Here is a 19,702-nt window from a genome sequence, read left to right as displayed (position 1 = left end):
CTCCACTAGAGGGCAAACAACATCCTTCGCTTGCTTCAGGAATGTGCTGGTATCAGTGCTTTGTAAGGCAGCACTGTGGAATAACCCACCAATCTAAGTAAGATACCAAGTTTTTGGGAAAACAGTACTATGATCACTGTCGACCTTATGTAGCTGAAACTCCTCTTTCCTACCATCCTGAGGGGGTACTGATTGCCAGTCACCTACAATGGGATCTACTGTGACACATTCAAAAACTGTTGGTTAGCCTAAAGTAACTCTGGTTCTTTGAGATGTTGTCAGTGTGCATCCAGCCTCCTCCATTCCAGATACAGAAGTTCTGAGCTATGACTGAAATTCTAATTATGAGGGAATTTACGAAGGGTTGCGGCTATCTTATGCCGTCACACAAAGGAGGAGGTTCACGGCTTACATGGTCCTGACTAACACAACTATTCAAAATCATCTGATTTTCAGTGTATGAGGCACATGTGCACCTACAGTGAGGTTTTGTGCTGACTTCAATATCTCAAAGGACCACAGTTGCTGTAGGGTAAGTAATCTTTCTTTACTTATGGTGCCTATGTTTGGGCATTGTCCAGTCTAGTCTTAAATATCCCAACCAGTGTGGTTTCCATCTCTTAAATTGGAACAGTATTTTACAGCTTCATATAGCTTGCTGTCAGGAGTTTCTCCTTGATAATAAGCCTACATTTTCCTGTTTGTAAAATGGGGCTGCTCCTGTATACCCACCTTTTGATACATGACTGAATACTATATACATGTAAAATTTCATTAACAAATAAATAGGACCCGGGAGTCCTAAATCTTATTCCTCAGCTCTGACTATACAACATTCCCTTCTCAGAAGGAATACATCTACTGCTGTCAGCTAATGTAGGTACTCCTTTAGCTTTAGTGGTAAAAGTTTGTGCTGTGCATCTGAAGGTTCAGGTTCAAACTGTGCTAATGATTTATGCAGGGGGATTGCTAGTCTTACATGATGGAATTTTAGTTCTTTCAGTTCAGTTTAAAAACCTAAAGCCTAGGAAATTCCATATAAAATATCTTCATTAAAAGAGAGAGGCTTAAGGTTGCACAGTGGAGCGTCAAGAAGTTAGGAAATACTAGTCTCAAGATTGTCCATGTAACCATAATTCACCAGCATATGTGATGTTTATGCAGTCTTTAATTACATGACTGCATACTCTTTCCCCCTCCCCCCTCACAGGACCCTTGCCTTGTTCATTGAACAGCACGAGTAATGCTCAGGGAACAAGGCTGCTGTGAAGTGTTTTTCTCTTCCTTCAGTGTGTGACCCATGATGGTATACTTCTGTTTTCCCATCAACGTAGTAGGAAAACCTCATGCACATTAATATAAGTTTTTTGGGGCAAAGACCATCTTTGTGTTGTGGGCTTGACTGATCCTTGGTGGGAGCCTCTAGGCACCATCTCAGTACAATAATAAAATATGTACTGTATCCTCCCAGCAGCCCTGGGAAGTAAGAAAGCAGCGGTATGGAAACTGAAGTGCAGAGTAAGGCTAACACTTGCAAAAGCAGCCATCTTGGATGCTTCGGTCATTGGGTCCCTTGAAACTCTGGGCTGGATTTTTTTCCCACAAACGTGCTGAGTGGCTGCAGTTTCCATTGACTTCAGCTGTAGTTGAGTAAGACTTAGCAGGGAAAATCCAGCCCTTTGGGATGTCTCAAGTTGAGCATGGGGAGGGAACACTGTTAGTGACCACTTCAGAAAACTTTGGTTTGTAACATTCCCAGTATCACAGGAATCCTATGGCAGAGCCAGGGATAGAACCCAGTTTTCTAGAGTCCAGTGCAGTCCCTAACTACAAGATCATCCCTTTTATTTGTGCAATCCTGTGTAATTGATTATGCATGTTTCAGCAAAGGAGAGAGGAGATAGCCTTATTGATTACACATGCTTGGCTCGCTTAGCATCCATTCTGAGCACAGAATTGAAGCAAAGATATTGAGAGAAAACAGTATGTGATCATGTAACTCAAGTCTGTAACATTTGCCATCTGCTCAGTAGAGCTGAATTAAGATTGCCTGGCACTGAATTAAACATTCTAATTATTTTATTGGACCAACTTCTGTTGGTGAAAGTCAAGCTTTTGATCTACACAGATCTCTTCTTCAGGTCTGGGAGGGTACTCCGAGCGTCACAGCTAAATGCAACATGATCCGATGAAGTGAGCTGTAGCTCACGAAAGCTTATGCTCTAATAAATTTGTTAGTCTCTAAGGTGCCACAAGTACTCCTTTTCTTTTTATGGAACAGATCGTTTAGCGTAAGTAGTTAGCACATATTCTAAGGGACCATTCAAAGTCATAGGCAGTAATGGGCCACTCTATCTTGAATGGTCCCTTAAAATATGTGCTGAGTACTTTCACTAAACAATCTGTTCCATGATGCATTTAACTGTGGTGCTATGAGTATCTTTCCCAGACCTGAAGAAGAGCTGTGTGGCTCGAAAGTTTTTCTCTCACCTAAAGAAGTTGGTCCAATAAAAGATATTACCTCACCCACCTTTTCTCTCTATTATCCTGGGACAGAGATGGATACAACTACACTACATACTAATTTAATTTTGACATTTCCTGTCTTGATTTCTTGACTTTGCAACTTTTGCTTTTTCTCTTAACATAGTTTATTTTTGTATGGAATATAGCTGTAGTATGATTTCACCTTTCACATTTCTAAAATATTTACCAATTGATGAAATTTAGAGGACAGCAAAGATGCTGTGGTGAATAATGGATTGATTTATGAGGAGAGACTAAAATAGTTAAACATGTAGAGCTGGGTAAGCAATGCCTAAAGCTGGCCAGCTAAACAATCTAAAGGTATTAAAGTGCATTAACACCAAGGTAAAGAAGAATTGTTTAGAGTTCAACAGTGGGGCAAAATTAGGAATTATAAGGTAAAATTAAGGGATGAAAATTTTGACTGCATATCAGCCAGAACTTTTGGACAGGGTGTCATTTACAATTGTAGAATAGTTTTTCTTCCCTCCACCTCTTCCAAGGTGAGGGACTGGAAGTGCCATTACTTGGTATATTACATAGTTTGTTTAAACTTACTAACAAACATACTATCATGAACATTGGTACTAAATGACCTGCCCTCCCACCTATAACTTCTTTGCCATCGAGGAATCTACTAACTACCACGTTTAAATACTAATGCCTGTTCTTCAAAAGCTCATGTGAGTGGCTTATTTGAAACATAGATGTTCGTGTGGTATGGGATTCACTTTATGGCTGTGGCTCAGATAACCCTATTTAGATGTCTGTAGGAGACTTTCAGGAGAGTGATTTTTATTGCTCAGGTATCATTTTTCTAAATTTGATTGAATGAAAATAGCTAATAAATATACTTTTTAATTTTTAAAGGATCGTGTAGGAGGAAGAGTTGCTACATTTCGCAAAGGAAACTATGTTGCTGATCTAGGAGCCATGGTGGTAACAGGGCTGGGTGAGTCATTCAAAATAGTAAACTTTTTTAAAGGTTATTGAAAGAGAAAGGTTATAACATTCTAGTTTGGGCCTCTTCCGCGTTCAGGGTGCCCTGATATGCGATGAAGGAATCGTTCATAATAGGGATCAGTTCAATGAAGTGTGGTTGTGATATGGAAGACATTTTCTCAGTTGTCATTCTTTTCAGGTTTGTTGAAACCACTTAATTTTTTGTGGTTCCTGCCAAACTCTCACCATAGTGGTTTGATTTTTGCAACAGTTCATTTGCACTGGGATTTCTGTTACTCTTCTCTTGGCAAAAAAGCTTATTTTGCCTTTATTTAAACTATTCTTACAACCATTTAGCTGAGCATCAAAGAATCATAGGGACCTCGAGAGGTCGTCTAGTCCAGTTCCCTGCACTCATGGCAGGACCAAGTAGTATCTCCATGGGTTCTCGCAACCAACTCTTGCTGGTGGCCGCACTTACACTTTAGGAAAAATAAATAATTTTAGAAAAAAAATAGTAAAATAATATGCACATATGTACATCCAAATCATTGTAATTCATTTATGTAAGGTTTTGGGTGGGTGTTTGTTTTTTTGCAGACTCAGTAATAAAAATCATGCACAGTTATCTCTATTCGATACTAGACCTAAAGAATAGAAACACAAATAAGGTGCTTTTTGTGTTCTTATCTTTTTTTATTATTGTTTCTTTTTCTTTTTTGGTAAAAGTGGTTGTCTGTATAACAATTCTGAAGTAAATTTAAAAATGCTTTGACATAATAGAAGTCCAAATAAAAATGAAAAAGATATCTGGGTAGCTTGGAGCTGGGGAGGGGAGGGGACATACGGCTGTGGCCATCCTGGGTCTCCTCCGGATGCAGGGTGGCGGCGGGGTGGGGGTCGTGTGGCTCCAGGCACAGGGGGCATCAGGGCTTCAGCTGCGTGGGCAGAAGGGGTGGAGTCAGGGGCTAGCCTCCCCAAGGGGGGGTTCCACCTGCTGCTCACCTCCTCACCCCTGCCCACTGCTTGCCTCCTGTGTTCCTCCTCACTCCGCCACCCACCGCTCGCTTCCTCGCTTCCCTGCCACAGACATCCTGCTGCCCACCACGAGAACTCCCGCTCGCTGGTGGCTCACCACTCGCCTCCTCACTCCCCCGCTTGCAGCCAGACACCCCTGTCTGCCTAGTCAGCCTGCTGCTTGCCTCCTAACTCCTCCACCAGCCCCCCCCACTTGCCTCACCTCCTTCCCCTCGCCTCCTCATCCGACCCCCGCTCGCGTCCCATCTCCTCACCGCGCTCGCCTCATCACTCCCCTGCTCGCAGCCAGACCCCTCTGCCCCCCTCTTCACCCTGCTGCTGCCTCGCCACTCACCTCCTTACTCCTCCACCAGCACCCCCCTGCCACTCGCCTCTTGTCTCCTCACCCCGCTGTCCGCTGCTTGCCTCCTCACACACCCCTGCTCGCCTCCTCACTCCCCTGCTCGCAGTCAGCCCCCACCACCCACCTCCTCACCCTGTTGCTGGCTTGCCATTTGCCTCCTTACTCCCCCGCCCTACCCCCCCGCCCGCTGCTCACCTCACCACTTGACTCCTTAGCCCGCTGCTCACTTTCTTACCCCCTCACCTTGCTCTTTAAGCATTGTGTGTCCCATCTGTGCCTCCAGTGAGGCGGCGCATGCAGGAGCAACAGGGACAAAGGGGAGGGGCTGATGTTCTCCCCCCTCCACTGCCCAGGAAACTGCTGTGGCCACAGGGAAACCCCTTGGTGGCCACATCTGAGAAACTGTGATCTAGACCTGAGTTGGGCAAACTACGGCCCGCGGGACCGTCCTGCCCGGGCCGTGAGCTCCCAGCCAGGGAGGCTGGCCCCTGGGTGCTCCCCCGTGTGGGTAGCACGGTTTGCGCCTGCCCACCTCCCAGGCTTTCCAATAAGCCTGTCCTGCCACTCTGAGCGGCATGGTAAGGAGTGGGGCGGGGGTGTGGATAAGGGGCAGGAAGTCCCGGGGGGCAGTCGGGACAGGGGGCAGTTGGATGGGTGGGGGGCGGTCAGAAGAAAGGGAGCAGGGGGGGTTGGATGGGGGTGGAATCCTGCAGGGGGTCGGGGAGTCCTGTGCGGCCGGGGGGGGGACGACAGGGAGCAGGGGGGGTTGGATAGGGGGTGGGGTCCTGGGAGGACAGTTAGCGTCGGGGGTCCCGGGAGGGGGCGGTCAGGGGACAAGAAGTGGGGGGGGTGTTGGATGGGTTGCAGGCCTGTCAGGGGGTGTGGATAGGGGTCAGGGCAGGGGGGGTTGGATGGGTCAGAGGTTCTGAGGGGGGCAGTCAGGGGGCGGGAAGTGGGAGGGGGCAGATAGGGGGCAGGGGCCAAGCTGTTTGCGGAGGCACAGCCTTCCCTACCCAGCCCTCCATACCGTTTTTCAACCCTGATGTGGCCCTTGGGCCAAAAAGTTTGCCCACCCCTGATCTAGACCATCCCTGGCAGGTGTTTGTGTAACCTGCTCTTAAAAATCTCCAATGATGGAGATTCCAGAACCTCCCTAGGTAATTTATTTCGGTGCTTAACCACCCTGACAGTTACGAAGTTTTTCCTAATGTCCAACCTAAACCACCTTTGCTGCAATTTAAGCCCATTGCTTCTTGTTCTATCCTCAGAGGTTAAGGAGAACAATTCTTCTCCCTCATCCTTGTAACAACCTTTTATGTACTTGAAAACTGTTATGTCCCCTCTGTCTTCTCTTTTCCAGACTAAACAAACACAATTTTTTCAATCTTCCCTTATAGCTCATGTTTTCTAGACCATTAATCATTTTTGTTGCTCTTCTCTGGACTTTCTCCAATTTGTCCACTTCTTTCCTAAAATTTGGCTCCCAGAATTGGACACAGTACTCTACTCTGTGCCGATTAGGCCTCAGCTGGAGTGGAAGAATTACTTCTCATGTCTTACTTAAACACTCCGCCTAATACAGTCCAGAATGATGTTCACTTTTTTTTGCAACAGTGTTACACTGTTGACTCATTTAGCTTGTGGTCCGCTATGACCCCCAGATCCCTTTCTTCAGTACTCCTTCCAAGGTAGTCATTTCCCATTTTGTATGTGTGCAGTTGATTGTTTCTTCCTAAGTGGAATACTTTGCATTTGTCCTTGTTGAACTGCACCCTGTTTACTTCAGACCATTTCTCCAGTTTGTCCAGATCATTTTGAATTTTAATCCTATTCTCTAAAGCATTTGCAACTCCTCCCAGCTTGGTATTATCCACAAACTTTATACGTGTACTCTATGCCATTATCTAAATCATTGATGAACATATTGAACAGAACTACACTCAGAACTGATCCCTGTTGGACCCCACTCATTATGCCCTTCCAGCATGACTGTGAACCACTGATAACTACTCTCTGGGAACGGTTTTCCCACTAGTTTTGTACCCACCTTATAGTAGCTCCATCTAGGTTGTATTTCTCTAGTTTGTGTATGAGAAGGTCATGCAAGACCAGTATCAAAAGCTTTATTAAAGTAAAGATATACCATATCTACTGCTTCCCCCCCATCCACAAGACTTGTTACCCTGTCAAAGAAAGCTATCAGGTTGGTTTGACATAATTTGTTCTTGACAAATCCATGCTGACTGTTACTTATCACCTTATTATCTTCTAGATGTTTGCAAATTGATTGCTTAATTATTTGCTCCGTTATCTTCCAGGTACAGAAGTTAAGATGACTGGTCTGTAATTCCCCATGTTGTCCTTGTTTCCCTTTTTATAGATTGGCACTATATTTGCCCTTTTTCAGTTTTCTGGCAGGAGCAGCACACGGCAGTGGGGGGAGGGACAGCTGAACTGCTGGGCAGCTGCTGCACAGGGCACTTAGGGGAGCGGGGAGTTGATGGGGGAGAGGGAGGGTTCTGGTCCACCCTGGCTCCAAGCCCCCGCCAGCAGCTCCAACGGGCTGCTCTTCCCGCAAGCACTGGATAAAGCAGGCAGCTGCCAAACAACATAAGGGAGCATTGCGCAACTTTAAGCGAGCATGTTCCCTAATTGATCCACAAGGTAACAATGAAACAACGTTAACCAGGATGACTTTAAGTATGGAGTTACTCTCGTTTTCAACTACATGGTCACATACTAGTTTTTTTCAACAGGACCCCTGCATTATTCAGTGCACAGAATGTAATGTACTCTGGGACTGAATCAGTGTTGTGTAGCAAATGAGGTTGTGTGTGTGTCCTGCCTCATTTGTTGCAGGAATTGGAAGAGGTGTGGTTTTGTGGTTAAAGTTTATTGCTGCCCTGGAGAAGTGGGTGGTGTTCCCTGCCTCTGCCACAGAATTCCTATGTGGTGCTGAGAAAGTCACTTAAACCAGACTTTCATAGTAAGTTACTAATTGTGGTGGTGTTCTAGGTGTCCAGTGTCAGATATCTGCAGTCAATATTGTAGTAGTGCTGAGCACTCATAACTGCAACTGAATGTGATGGGAGCTAGGTGTTCGAAGTTGGACACAGCTAACAATTTTGGCCTTGCTTTCTGCCTCAGATCCCCAGCTGAATAATTGGGAGAACATTACCGCCTAATCTCACAGGACTGTTGTGAAGATAAATTCATAAATATTTGTGAAGCTCTCAGGTATTATGGTGAGACCACCAGAGAAACTGCCACTGAGGAAATTACTAATTCTGTATACAGTGCGGAGTTTGAATGATATGCATTAAATAAGGCCACACATTAAACAAGAAGGATAAAGAAATATTGAATAGCTAGCTACCCATTCACTGAATGAAGCATGGGTCCTATGGAACAAATAGTATGTGATAGTTTTATAATACACAATCATAATGCATATGTACGAATCTGAATTAAAGTTGCACGGGCAACTTGAATTCTGGCATTTCTTAACTTTTGAGTGACTCACTTTGCAACGTTTCAGAGTAACAGCCGTGTTAGTCTGTATTCGCAAAAAGAAAAGGAGGACTTGTGGCACCTTAGAGACTAACCAATTTATTTGACCATAAGCTTTCTGAGCTACAGCTCACTTCATCGGATGCATACTGTGGAAACTGCAGAAGACATTATATACACAGAGACCATGAAACAATACCTCCTCCCACCCCACTCTCCTGCTGGTAATAGCTTATCTAAAGTGATCACTCTCCTTACAATGTGTATGATAATGGAAATGGCCCAACTTGATTATCATACACATTGTAAGGAGAGTGATCACTTTAGATAAGCTATTACCAGGAGGAGAGTGGGGTAGGAGGAGGTATTGTTTCATGGTCTCTGTGTATATAATGTCTTCTGCAGTTTCCACAGTATGCATCCGATGAAGTGAGCTGTAGCTCACGAAAGCTTATGCTCAGATAAATTGGTTAGTCTCTAAGGTGCCACAAGTACTCCTTTTCTTTTCACTTTGCAACCTTATTGTTCTTTTATAGAACGGTGATAGAATGGTGATAATCTGACATAAAGAGCCAGTCTCCTCAAGGCTTCTCCTTGTACCCCTGCAGGAAAGGGGCGGGACTTCTATTCCCATTGTTTTCTGGTGGAGAAGAGTTCTGAGCCTTCAGACTTCTTAGACTTCCCTCTCTTCCTCTGGAGGGTCTGCAAGTCTCGCTTCTGTATGGAGACTTGAACAGTTCTCCATTCTGTTTCCTTTGGGCCTTTCCCAGCTTAGTTGACCTCAGTGATGCATATCTGCACATCCTTATTTGCCCATTGCAGCAGCACTTTGTTTCACTCGGCCCTTGTGAACTGTATTCCTCGGGTCCCATCTCTACAGTACCAAATTTCTCAGAGCCCATTCCTTGAGAGCCCATTTCAGAGCGTTTATCCCTCAATGTGACCTTCCCTCTCTACTTTACAGTTTGTTCTGCTCTACATTTGAACCTCTGGGAGATGCATCCCTGTGGCTATTAACTCTCAAGGCTGCCCTGCTAGTTGCCACTATCTTAGAGCTTAGCTTCTTTGTAATCAACCCTCCTTATCTATAGTTCTTTCCTTGAATGGTGGTGGTGCTGGGTTGTTTTTATTATAACAGTTGCTATGAGGAGCCTTGACAATATTTGAAAGTTCTACCAGTCTGCTGAAAGATGCTGAGCACAACACAGAGATATACTAATGGGCTTTACTATTGGAATAATGGCTGCTTTTGAACTGTATTTATTGTTTTATTTTCAGGCATCTTTTTAGTCTTTGCTTGAATGTCCAATTTACTTATACAAAATCTCTTCCAGGAGGGAATCCAATGGCTGTGGTCAGCAAACAAGTAAATATGGAACTGGCTAAGATCAAACAAAAATGCCCACTTTATGAAGCCAATGGACAAGCTGTAAGTCGCAATTTTTCAAAAATAGTCTTTGCACTAAGAAATGGTTTGAAGAAAATAATGCATTATAGAGGTTTGACTTTATAAAGGATAAGGTACAGAACGATAAACTCTAACTCTGAGGTTTTGGCCGCCATTCTTTTTTTTTTTGTTGATGCTTGTTTTGGCAGTTGACTAGTTCACTATAACTCCTCAATGCAACCTTCCTTGGAGTTGCACTGCTGGCTAAATGTTCACAACTGGGAATGTGCAGAGGCCACTCAAGAAAAGAAGGCTACTTCCCAGTAACTGGAATTTGTCAAGATGATCCTCTGCATGTTCACATCCCCACCTGTCTTCCTCACTTAATTGGAGTCTTAATTCTTGAATTAGTGGAAGGATGGTTGGGATCACTTCCGCTTTTATACCATCAGAGCCTTTCAAGAGGGGAGAGGTGGGTATCCCCCACAGAGTTTTGGGAAGCTTCCAGTGCACTGCCTTGATCCCTTGAATGGGAGCAGGCTCATTGTGAATAACTCCCAGTTACTGGTAACTAACCTTCATTTTTACTTCTCATATGTGAAAATTGTGGCAAAGATTGTTCATAGCCCATAGAATTATTTAATGAATGCAGTGTTGTAGCTCTGTTGATCCTAGGATATGAGAGAGACAAGGCAGGTAAGATAATATCTTTTTTTGGACCAACTTCTGTTGGTGAGAAAGGTGTTAACTGGCCACTTCACCTTGAATGGTCCCTTGAAATGTGTTAACTGCTTATGCTAAACAATCTGTGACACTGAGGTCTTGTCTACACTGGCAAGTTTCTGCACACTAAAGCAGCTTTCTGCATTGTAATTCCCGAAGTGTGCACACTGCCAAGCCATGTAGTGTGCAGAAACTGCGCAGTTGCAGCGCTGTAAAAAACCCACCCCAACAAGAGGCGTAGAGCTTTCTGCTTCGGGGCTGCTGCGCTGCCAGAGTAGACACCCCGGTTGATTACAGCGCTGCAATTGGCCTCTGGGAGGTGTCCCACAATGCCTGTTCTTGCCTCTCTGGGTATGGGTTTGAATTCTACTGCCCTGCCCTCAGGTGACCAACCGTCACCCCCATCCATAAATTCCTGTTTGCTCAGTGATGCGTGCAGTGGTCTCAGCGCATCTTTCCAGGTGGCCAGGCCTGTTCCATGCACCAGGCAATCCCCTGCTTGGAGCAATGCCGAGCTGCTGGACCTCATCAGCATTTGGGGAGAGGAGGCTGTCCAGTCCCAGCTGCGCTCCAGCCATAGGAATTATGATACCTTCAGACAGATTTCACGATGCATGACAGAAAGGGGCCATGGCCAGGACACATTGCAGTGCAGGGTCAAAGGGAAAGCATTGTGGAATGCCTACCACAAGGCGCAGGAGGCAAACCGCCGCTCCAGCACTGTGCCCACGAGCTGCCTGTTCTACAAAGAGCTGGACACGATGCTCAGTGGCGACCGCACCTCCACTGTGAAGGCCACTGTGGATACTTCGGTGGACTGAGTCAGGAGGAGGAATCTTGAATGAGGATGTGGAGAGGGAGGGGAACCCAGAGGCAGAGGACGACTTAGAGGTCAGAGATGCAGGCAGCTGGGAGCTCTTTTCTACCCCGGAGGAGGCTAGCCAGTCACAGCTGTCGGATCTTGGCAAAGCACAAACAGGAGAGGAGGTCCCTGGTAAGTGGATTTGATTTTTGGGAGTTGCTGAAGCAAGTTGTTGAGGGCAGGAGGGTTGGAGAAAGCAGGCTTGTGTCTGTATGATGCCCATACCATCACATGCCTAATCTGTGCGGCAGAACACGCTGTTGATTGACTCCCTCACTTCACAAGAATCTGCCTCCAAGATCCCCCGGAGACTCTCATGGAGATATTGGGCAATCTGCTTCCACAGGTTCTTTGGCACAGCTGCTTTGTTTCTTGCCCCATTAACGCCTGCGCCACTCTGCCGGAGGGCGGAGGACATTGCTGCACACAGGGGAGCTGCATAAGGGACAGGACAGAAGCCACAGTCTTGGAGACGAACCTCCCTTGATTCCGTGCTCACCCTCAGCAGCGAGATATCTTCCATAATGAACACAGCCTGTGGAAAATATGGGGACAGGTATGATTATCAGCCCCTCTACCCCCCCCCCCCCACACACACACACACAGAGTGCTGGCTCTGCTCAAGAGCACAGTAGGGTCCGGGAACACTGATTTACTCTGCCCCTGTGGCTACTCGCCATTTTGGGGGTCTTGTGGCTCGTGTGCTTGCCTGGGGTCAGCCACTTAGTGACAGGTATGCAAATAGTGGCTGTCTTTTAAGTCACTGAATCAGTGTTTTGTGTGTTGCAAACAATACTGCTTCTGTAAAATGTTGTGTTTTGGCTTCACAGAGATGACCGAGGGAGCCCAGCCTCCCTCTTTATTATCACCGGCTGAATTAGAAAGAGGCCACAGAGAACTAAGGAGGACTTTCTGCATGAGGTTATGATGCACTTCGCCGCTGAAAAGCAGGAATTGAAGGAGTGGCAGGACAGTGAGAAGAGGGACTGAAAGGAGAACGCCACACGCCAGAATGAAGCCACGGAGTGACTCTTAAACGTTATGGAGCGCCAAATGGACACGCTCCAGGTGATACTAACACTGCAAACCGAGCAACTCTGCGCTCACCCTCCCCTGCAGCGTCTGTCGCAAAACTCTTTCCCATGCACCCCCCAGATACCACCAACACACTCTTATCAACGTACTGGCTCCAGTCTGTGCCCATGGCATTCCACTCCTCCCCTGTCACAGTTTGGCACTGCAGACTCCCAGTACCCACTGCATTCAACACCCATCCCTCTGCAGTTTCACCCTGTTGAAGTACAGTACCTGCTGCACTGTACTCCAAGGGAGAAGGCTGGATATGATCCCTGGACATACACAAATCTTTAAATGTCCCTGGAGCCCACCTCCTCCTGATACCTTCTCTTCCCCCATCTCCCTCAGTGCTGATGTGTTTTTTTGTTTGTCTCTCTTCTCTGGTGGTTGTTTTTTAATAAAAGAATTGTGTTGGTTTAAAAGCAATCTTTATTCTATTAACTGAAAGCAAACAGAGCCCTGCAAAGCAACAGACAATTATCTTAAACCTTCATATTACATCATCTGCACCAATCACAATCACCTCCTAGCATTACAATCATTGCACTCCAGAGCATAGCAACAAATATTAGTGGCTTTCAGCTTCAAATTGCTGCCTTAAGGAGGGAGAGATAGCTCAGTGGTTTGAGCACTGGCCTGCTAGACCCGGGGTTGTGCGTTCAGTCCTTGAGGGGCCATTTAGGGATCTGGGGCAAAAAAAAAATAATAATTTTTTTTTGGATGATTTAGTTGGGGATTGGTCCTGCTTTGAGCAGGGGGTTGCACTAGATGACCTCCTGAGGTCCCTTCCAACCCTGATATTCTATGATCCCTGATCCTTATGGCCCTGCGCTGCACCCCTCTAATAGCTCTGGTCTCTGGCTGTTCAAATTCAGCCTCCAGGCACTGAACCTCAGCGGTCCAGCCCTGAGTGAAGCTTTCACCCTTCCCTTCCCAAATATGGAGCATACAGCACGTGGCTATAAGCATAGGAATATTGTCATCAGCCAGGTCCAGCTTCCCATAGAGGCAGCGCCAGCAGGCCTTTAAACAGCCAAAAGCACACTCAACAGTCATTCTGCACTTGCTCAGCCTGTTGACCTGCTCCTTGCAGCTGTCAAGGTGCCCCATGTATGGCTTCATAAGCCATGGCATTAAGGGGTAGGCAGGGTCTTCCAGGATCACAGTGGACATTTTGACTTCCCTTACGGTGGTCTTCTGGTCCGGGAAGAAAATCCCTGCTTGCAGCTTCCTGAACAGGCCAGTGTTCCGAAAGATGCACGCGTCATGCACCTTTCCAGACCAGCCTGCGTTAATGTCTGTAAAACGCTCATGGTGATCCACAAGAGCCTGGAGAACCATAGAGAAATACCCCTTGCAATTAATGTTCTCGGTGGCTAGGTGGTTTGGTGCCAGAATTGGAATATGCGTACCATCTATCACCTCTCTGCAGTTAGCCCATTTGTGCAAAGCCATTTACAATGTCACGCATGTTGCCCAGAGTCACGGTCTTTTGGAGCAGGATGCAATTAATGGCCTTGCAGGCTTCCATCAACACAAGTCTGCTGCAGTTTCCACGGTAAACATCTGATGAAGTGAGCTGTAGCTCACGAAAGCTCATGCTCAAATAAATTGGTTAGTCTCTAAGGTGCCACAAGTCCTCCTTTTCTTTTTACAAGTCCAATGGTTGACTTTTGCACTCCGAACTGGTTAGCAACCGATTGGTAGCAGTCTGGAGTAGCCAGCTTCCACAGTGCAATCGCCACGCGCTTCTCCAGTGGCAGGGCAACTCTCATTCTTGTGTCCTTGCACCGCTGGGCTAGGGCGAACTCAGTACACAGTGCCATGAGCGTGGCTTTCCTCATCCGAAAGTGCTGCAGCCACTTCTCGTCATCCCAGACGTGCATAACTATGTGATCCCACCACTCAGTGCTTGTTTCCTGAGCCCAAAAACGGCATTCCACTGTGGTTAGCACTTCCATGAATACCGCAAGCAATCTCGTCTCGTAGCTAGTACGCGTTGTGAGATAAACGTTGCACTCCTCTTGCCTTTGTAGTTTAAGGAATAACTCCACTGCCACTCGTGACATGTTAGTCACAGTGAGCAGAATACTGGTCAACAGTTAGGGATCCATTCCTGCAGACCGAAGAGGCAGGGGACGCAGTACACAAACCATTTAAAGATGGTGCCAAATGCAAAAGGAAGCACAGGGATTGCTGGGATGCAAAGCAATGCAGGACAGGGCATTGGGACAGTACCCAGGATGCCCTGCAACCCCCTCCTCCTTCTCACAACTCTTAGCTGCAGAAGAAGAAGAGATGCTCTGTTGGACAGCTGCCCAAAGTGCACTGCTCTGAATACTGCTGCAAGTGCCGCAAGTATGAACACGCTATTGTGCTGGGAGCTGACAGTGTGAACACACAACAGCGGTTTCCCTGCAGCGCTCTTAGCGGCACTGTAACTGCCAGCGCTGTAACTCTGCCAGTGTAGACATACCTTGAGTACATCTCCCAGACCTGAAGAAGAGTTCTGTGTAAGCTTGAAAGCTTGTCTCTTTCTCTCCAGGAAGGTGGTCCAATAAAAGATATTACCTCACCTACCTCATCTCTCTCAATTATTGAATATACTGTGGTTTTTTATGCTTCCTACGTGTACTCCATAATTTCCCTTTCTAACCTGCATGACAAGTTAAGGTTAGTTACGATGTTATGGGTATATCTGTCTGCCTTCAAAGAACTGCTGCCACTGTATAAGGGAAGCTGCTGATCCCTGAGCTGTAACTGCTCTGTGGCTGAGCAGAGTACTTCAATCTCCAGGTCTGTCAGTCTGGCACTAATGTTACTTAAACTAGTCATGCTCAAACTAGCTTTCCAAATCCCATTCAGTCCTTACTTTGCCTGAGTTTATTTTCTCTGCAGCTTGTCAGAATATTTGTGTACAGTATAAATAGAATTCTCATTTTTTCCTACCACCATCATCTGCTCAATTCATTCAAAGCCAGACTGACAGCATGTATTTGATAGTACCTTTGCTTCCACAGTGCTGCATTGTTCCACAGATGTTGCATACACTGAAATTGACTACACTGAGAAGACACGATAGGTATAGAAATGCAGCAAAAGGACAGGACTGTTTAAATTTGCTTGCTCAGGCATGGTGTGATTCTTCAACATCATGTGCGCTTTCTGTTTTCCATTTGTATTATTTGTCTGTGCCGTTTCTTTAGCCTTGTTTCACCCTAAATGCACATAGGACCTGCTGGAAGCTGTTTCATTCTTATGTTCACTCTTGGTTTTCTCTTTTCTGAGACTTACCACAATCTGTGTTTTTGTTTTGTTTTTTGGTTGTTGCCACTGCTAAAAATGTAAGTGATGATTAGCTGCTTCTGCAATGCTTTAAACCTTGTTTTGATTTTACCCTATTGTACAAAATTTACCTTGAAACAGCTATCGGGCTATTTATTATTTATTTCTCTTTCTGCTGCAATGGTTAAAAGGACACTGTCAAGGTATCACTTATAATTTTTTAAAATCCCTTTTTTTACTGTTTATAATAATCCCTGAGTTTAAAATTGAAATAATTTGTTGCTGAACACTTTTTTTCCTTCAGTGGTACATTCACATTGACTTCTTGTTGTTGGGTTGCTCGTGAATGTTGGGCAGATAACTTTGAATCGTTTTAGGGGAGAAAAAAATTTACACTGACTACGCAAACTGAAAGGAAATACGTAGGTCTCATGTTGGACCTACAGCCTTGACAGTGTCCCTTTAAATATGCCTCCCGACTAGTACTGGAGCCAAAGTGCAGGCACCCACTTCACTATGAACTTCCTCAGTTTGTGTCTCCATCTTCCCTGTCATCATCAGCAACTGAGATTAAAGCCTGTCTCAGTCCAGTTGGAAGGGTATGAAATCTGCTATTCTCTATTCTGTACAAGACATTTTGATTAACCCTCACCTTTAGTATATACACAGGAGACAAGTTGCAATTCACCACCCAGAGCTCCTTGGGAGTTGTCGCAGCCTTCCTGAGGAAGCAGCTTTTGAGAGGTTTTTAGGAGAGGCACTCTGCAGTGCAATGGTCACATCTAGGATTTACAGGGCCAGGGATAAGTAGTAGGAGGATGCCCCTCACCCTGTTGAATTGTCTCCTGGAGAAAGTAGCCCTGTATCTGTCCCTTGCCTCCAGAGAGGACTCTCCTGTAAGCCTGACACATGCTATTTCTGACACTTTATCTCTGCCAATCTGCCTTCCTTTATGGTGCTTGCTGTTTTCTCTCCTCTTTTTCTTTGACCCATTTGTCCCTGCCCCCTCATGTGTTCTCACCCCCTTTTTTTCTTTGTGCTCAGACTCCTAGGGTTTTTTTGCCCTAATTCCCTCACTCTCTTATCAGGGTCAGGACAGCTGAAGCTCCTTAGAGCTCCTCCCATGTTCTCAGAGCTCAGGAAAAGGCTCCACAATGCATATCCCTGCTGGCCCCTCCCCACATCTCCAGCAATAGTAACCACTAGTCAGACCTGCAGCTGCTACACTTAACAGCTGGACTGTGCTGCTGTGCACTTGACATAGGGGTTGCCATCCAGTGGGATGAGGGAGGCCTCAAACACTGACCTAGTAGAACTATTGTGGCTCTGTGTAGTGCTGTGTTGAAGGTTCAGCGGTGTCACAGTAGCAACACCAAAAGTGTTTAAAGAAATGCTCCCCTACTACACAGTAAGATTGAAAAACTTATCTAACTACCAGCAATACCCCTACTTCATCCAGGAATAGATGAGGGTGCCAGGGGGCACTGCTTGCGCCATTTGTAGCCAAGCTTCCACCTATGTAGTACCTTCCTTCTGCCTGATCAGCATACATCACGCCCTCGCTGAAGGCTTGATGTGCACAAAGCCTCATCGGAAGGTGGCAAACAGCTCAGTAGAGTCAGGGTGCACCTTTCTGACATCCGAAAGCATGTACACATGGCCCACAGGTAAGCCATTGGACCTCAGGTGTTTAACTTCAACCTTTAGTTGAGGAAGCCTTTTTCTACTGACTTGTTTTTTGCAGTCATTGGGGAGCCCAGTAAACAATGCTAGTTGCCTGTTTACCAATTCAGAGGTGAGAAAGAGAGAGGAACTTGGCAGATTATCCCTAAATACCTTGCATACTTTTCTTGTCTGATCATTTTGAAGAATTTAAGACTTCAAAACTTACAGGTGACGCCCTCAGCTTCTTTTTGTTTACTATATCTTTTTTTAAAGTGTATGACACAGGGCAGTAAAGTAATGATTCTATCAACACCAGTGTAACATTACACGTCCGTGCTCTACCTTGCTCTTTTGCATATTACTTCATTGCTATATACACCGCTCACATTTTGAGGGGGAAGGATTGGAGGCAACTTGTGTTACTGAATTAAAAACATATCTTGTAGTGGAATTAGCACCACAATGGAAAAGGAAGTCTAAGCTTCATGGTTCTGAAGTCTTTCTGGACTTCTTAATTTTACCAGCCTCCACTCCACACCTGTTAAGTTCCTCCTTAATTAAGTATTCGTATCTGGAGGTTTGGTGTTTTTTTTTTTTTTTTTTAATTTACAGAGACAAATCTGTTCTTTGACTTTCAGGTTCCTAAAGAGAAAGATGAAATGGTGGAGCAGGAATTCAACCGTTTGCTGGAGGCCACCTCCTATCTCAGTCATCAGCTGGACTTCAATGTCCTCAATAACAAGCCAGTCTCCCTAGGACAGGCTCTGGAGGTTGTCATACAGTAAGTGACCTCATGCTTTGCTGATAGAAGTTAATAGTCTCATAGACTTTAAGGCCAGAAGGGACCATCATGATCATCTAGTCTGATCTCTCCTGCACATCACAAGCGATAGAACCTCGCCCACCATAGCTCAGTGGTTTGAGCATTGGCCTGCTAAACCCAGGGTTGTGAGTTCAATCCTTGAGGGGGCCATTTAGGGATCTGGGGCAAAAATTGGGGATTGGTCCTGCTTTGAGCAGGGGGTTGGACTAGATGACCTCCTGAGGTCCCTTCCAACCCTGAGATTCTATGATTCTATGATTCACCCACTCCTGTAATAGATCCCTAACCTCTGGCTGAGTTACTGAAGTCCTCAAATAATGATTTAAAGACTTCAAATTACAGAGAATCTACCATTTACACTAGTTTAAACTTACAAGTGATCTGTGCCCCATGCTGCAGAGGAAGATGAAAAACTCACAGGGTCTCTGCCAATCTAACTGGGGGGAAAATTCCTTCCCAATCCCAAATATGGACTCTGAGCATTTTAGCAAGACACAGCAGCCAGACACCTGGGAAAGAATCCTCTGCAGTAACTCAGAGCCCGCCCCGTCTAGTGTTGCATCACCGGCCATTGAAGATATTTGCAACTGGCAGTCGTAGATTGGCTACATGACATTGTAGGCAGTTTCATCATCCCATCCATAAACTTACCTTTGAAAAATCATGGGAGATGGGGGAAATTCCAGAGGACTAATAGACAGATATAATGCCAGTCTATAAAAAGGAGAATAAAGACAGCCCAGGGAATTACAGACCAGTCAGCTTAACTTCAGTACCCAGAAAGAGCAAATAATCAAGCAGTCAGTTTACAAACACCTAGAAGATAATATGGTGATAAGTAACAGTCAAGAACAAATCATGTCAAACCAACCTAATGGCTTCCTTTGACAGGGTAACAAGCCTTGTAGATAGGGGGAAAGTGGTAGAGGTGGTGTATCTTTATTTTAGTAAGGCTTTTAATACTGTCTCACGTGGCTGTCTCATAAACAAAGTAGGGAATATAGCTTAGATGGAACTATCAAAAGGTGGGTGCATAACTTCTCTGGAAATGGTTTTCCAACCAGTTATCAATGTTTCACAGTGAAGCTGGAAGGGCATATCGAGTGGGGTCTTGCAGGGATCAGTTCTGGATCCAGTTCTGTTCAGTATCTTCATCAATAATTTAGATAATGGCAGAGAGTACAATTACAAAGTGATCACATGATCACAGTTTTCAAATACATAAAAGTTTTTTACAAGGAGGAGGAGGGAGAAAAATTGTTCTCCTTAACCTCTAAGAATAGGACAAGAATCAATGGGCTTAAATTGCAGCAAGTGCACTTTAGGTTGGACATTAGGAAAAACTTGCTAATTGTCAGGGCAAAGTACTCAAATTGCCCAGGGAGGTTGCAGAATCTCCGTCACTGGAGCTTTTTAAGAGCAGGTTAGACAAACGCTTGCCAGGAATGATCTAAAATAATACTTAGTCCTGCCATAAGTGCAAGGGACTGGACTAGATGACCACTCGAGGTTCCTTCCAGT

The 19,702-nt window shown here is 45.5% G+C and overlaps 1 protein-coding gene across 5 annotated transcripts in view; it reads left to right on the top strand.

Moving 5' to 3' along the window:
* The window catches only part of KDM1A (lysine demethylase 1A), a 181,340-nt gene that overhangs the window by 63,397 nt on the left and 98,241 nt on the right, over window positions 1-19,702 (top strand). For all 5 annotated transcript variants that reach the window (XM_073317369.1, XM_073317368.1, XM_073317371.2 and 2 more), the window contains 3 exons: window positions 3,397-3,478; window positions 9,694-9,788; window positions 17,997-18,139. In XM_073317369.1, coding sequence (XP_073173470.1) covers window positions 3,397-3,478; window positions 9,694-9,788; window positions 17,997-18,139 — 320 coding nt within the window. The remainder of the gene's footprint in view (window positions 1-3,396; window positions 3,479-9,693; window positions 9,789-17,996; window positions 18,140-19,702) is intronic.

This window comes from Lepidochelys kempii, chromosome 19 (assembly GCF_965140285.1).
Source record: "Lepidochelys kempii isolate rLepKem1 chromosome 19, rLepKem1.hap1, whole genome shotgun sequence".
Taxonomy (NCBI): domain Eukaryota; kingdom Metazoa; phylum Chordata; order Testudines; family Cheloniidae; genus Lepidochelys; species Lepidochelys kempii.
The sequence above is the reverse complement of the archived record's forward strand: the minus strand, read 5'-3'. Positions and strand labels throughout refer to the sequence as shown.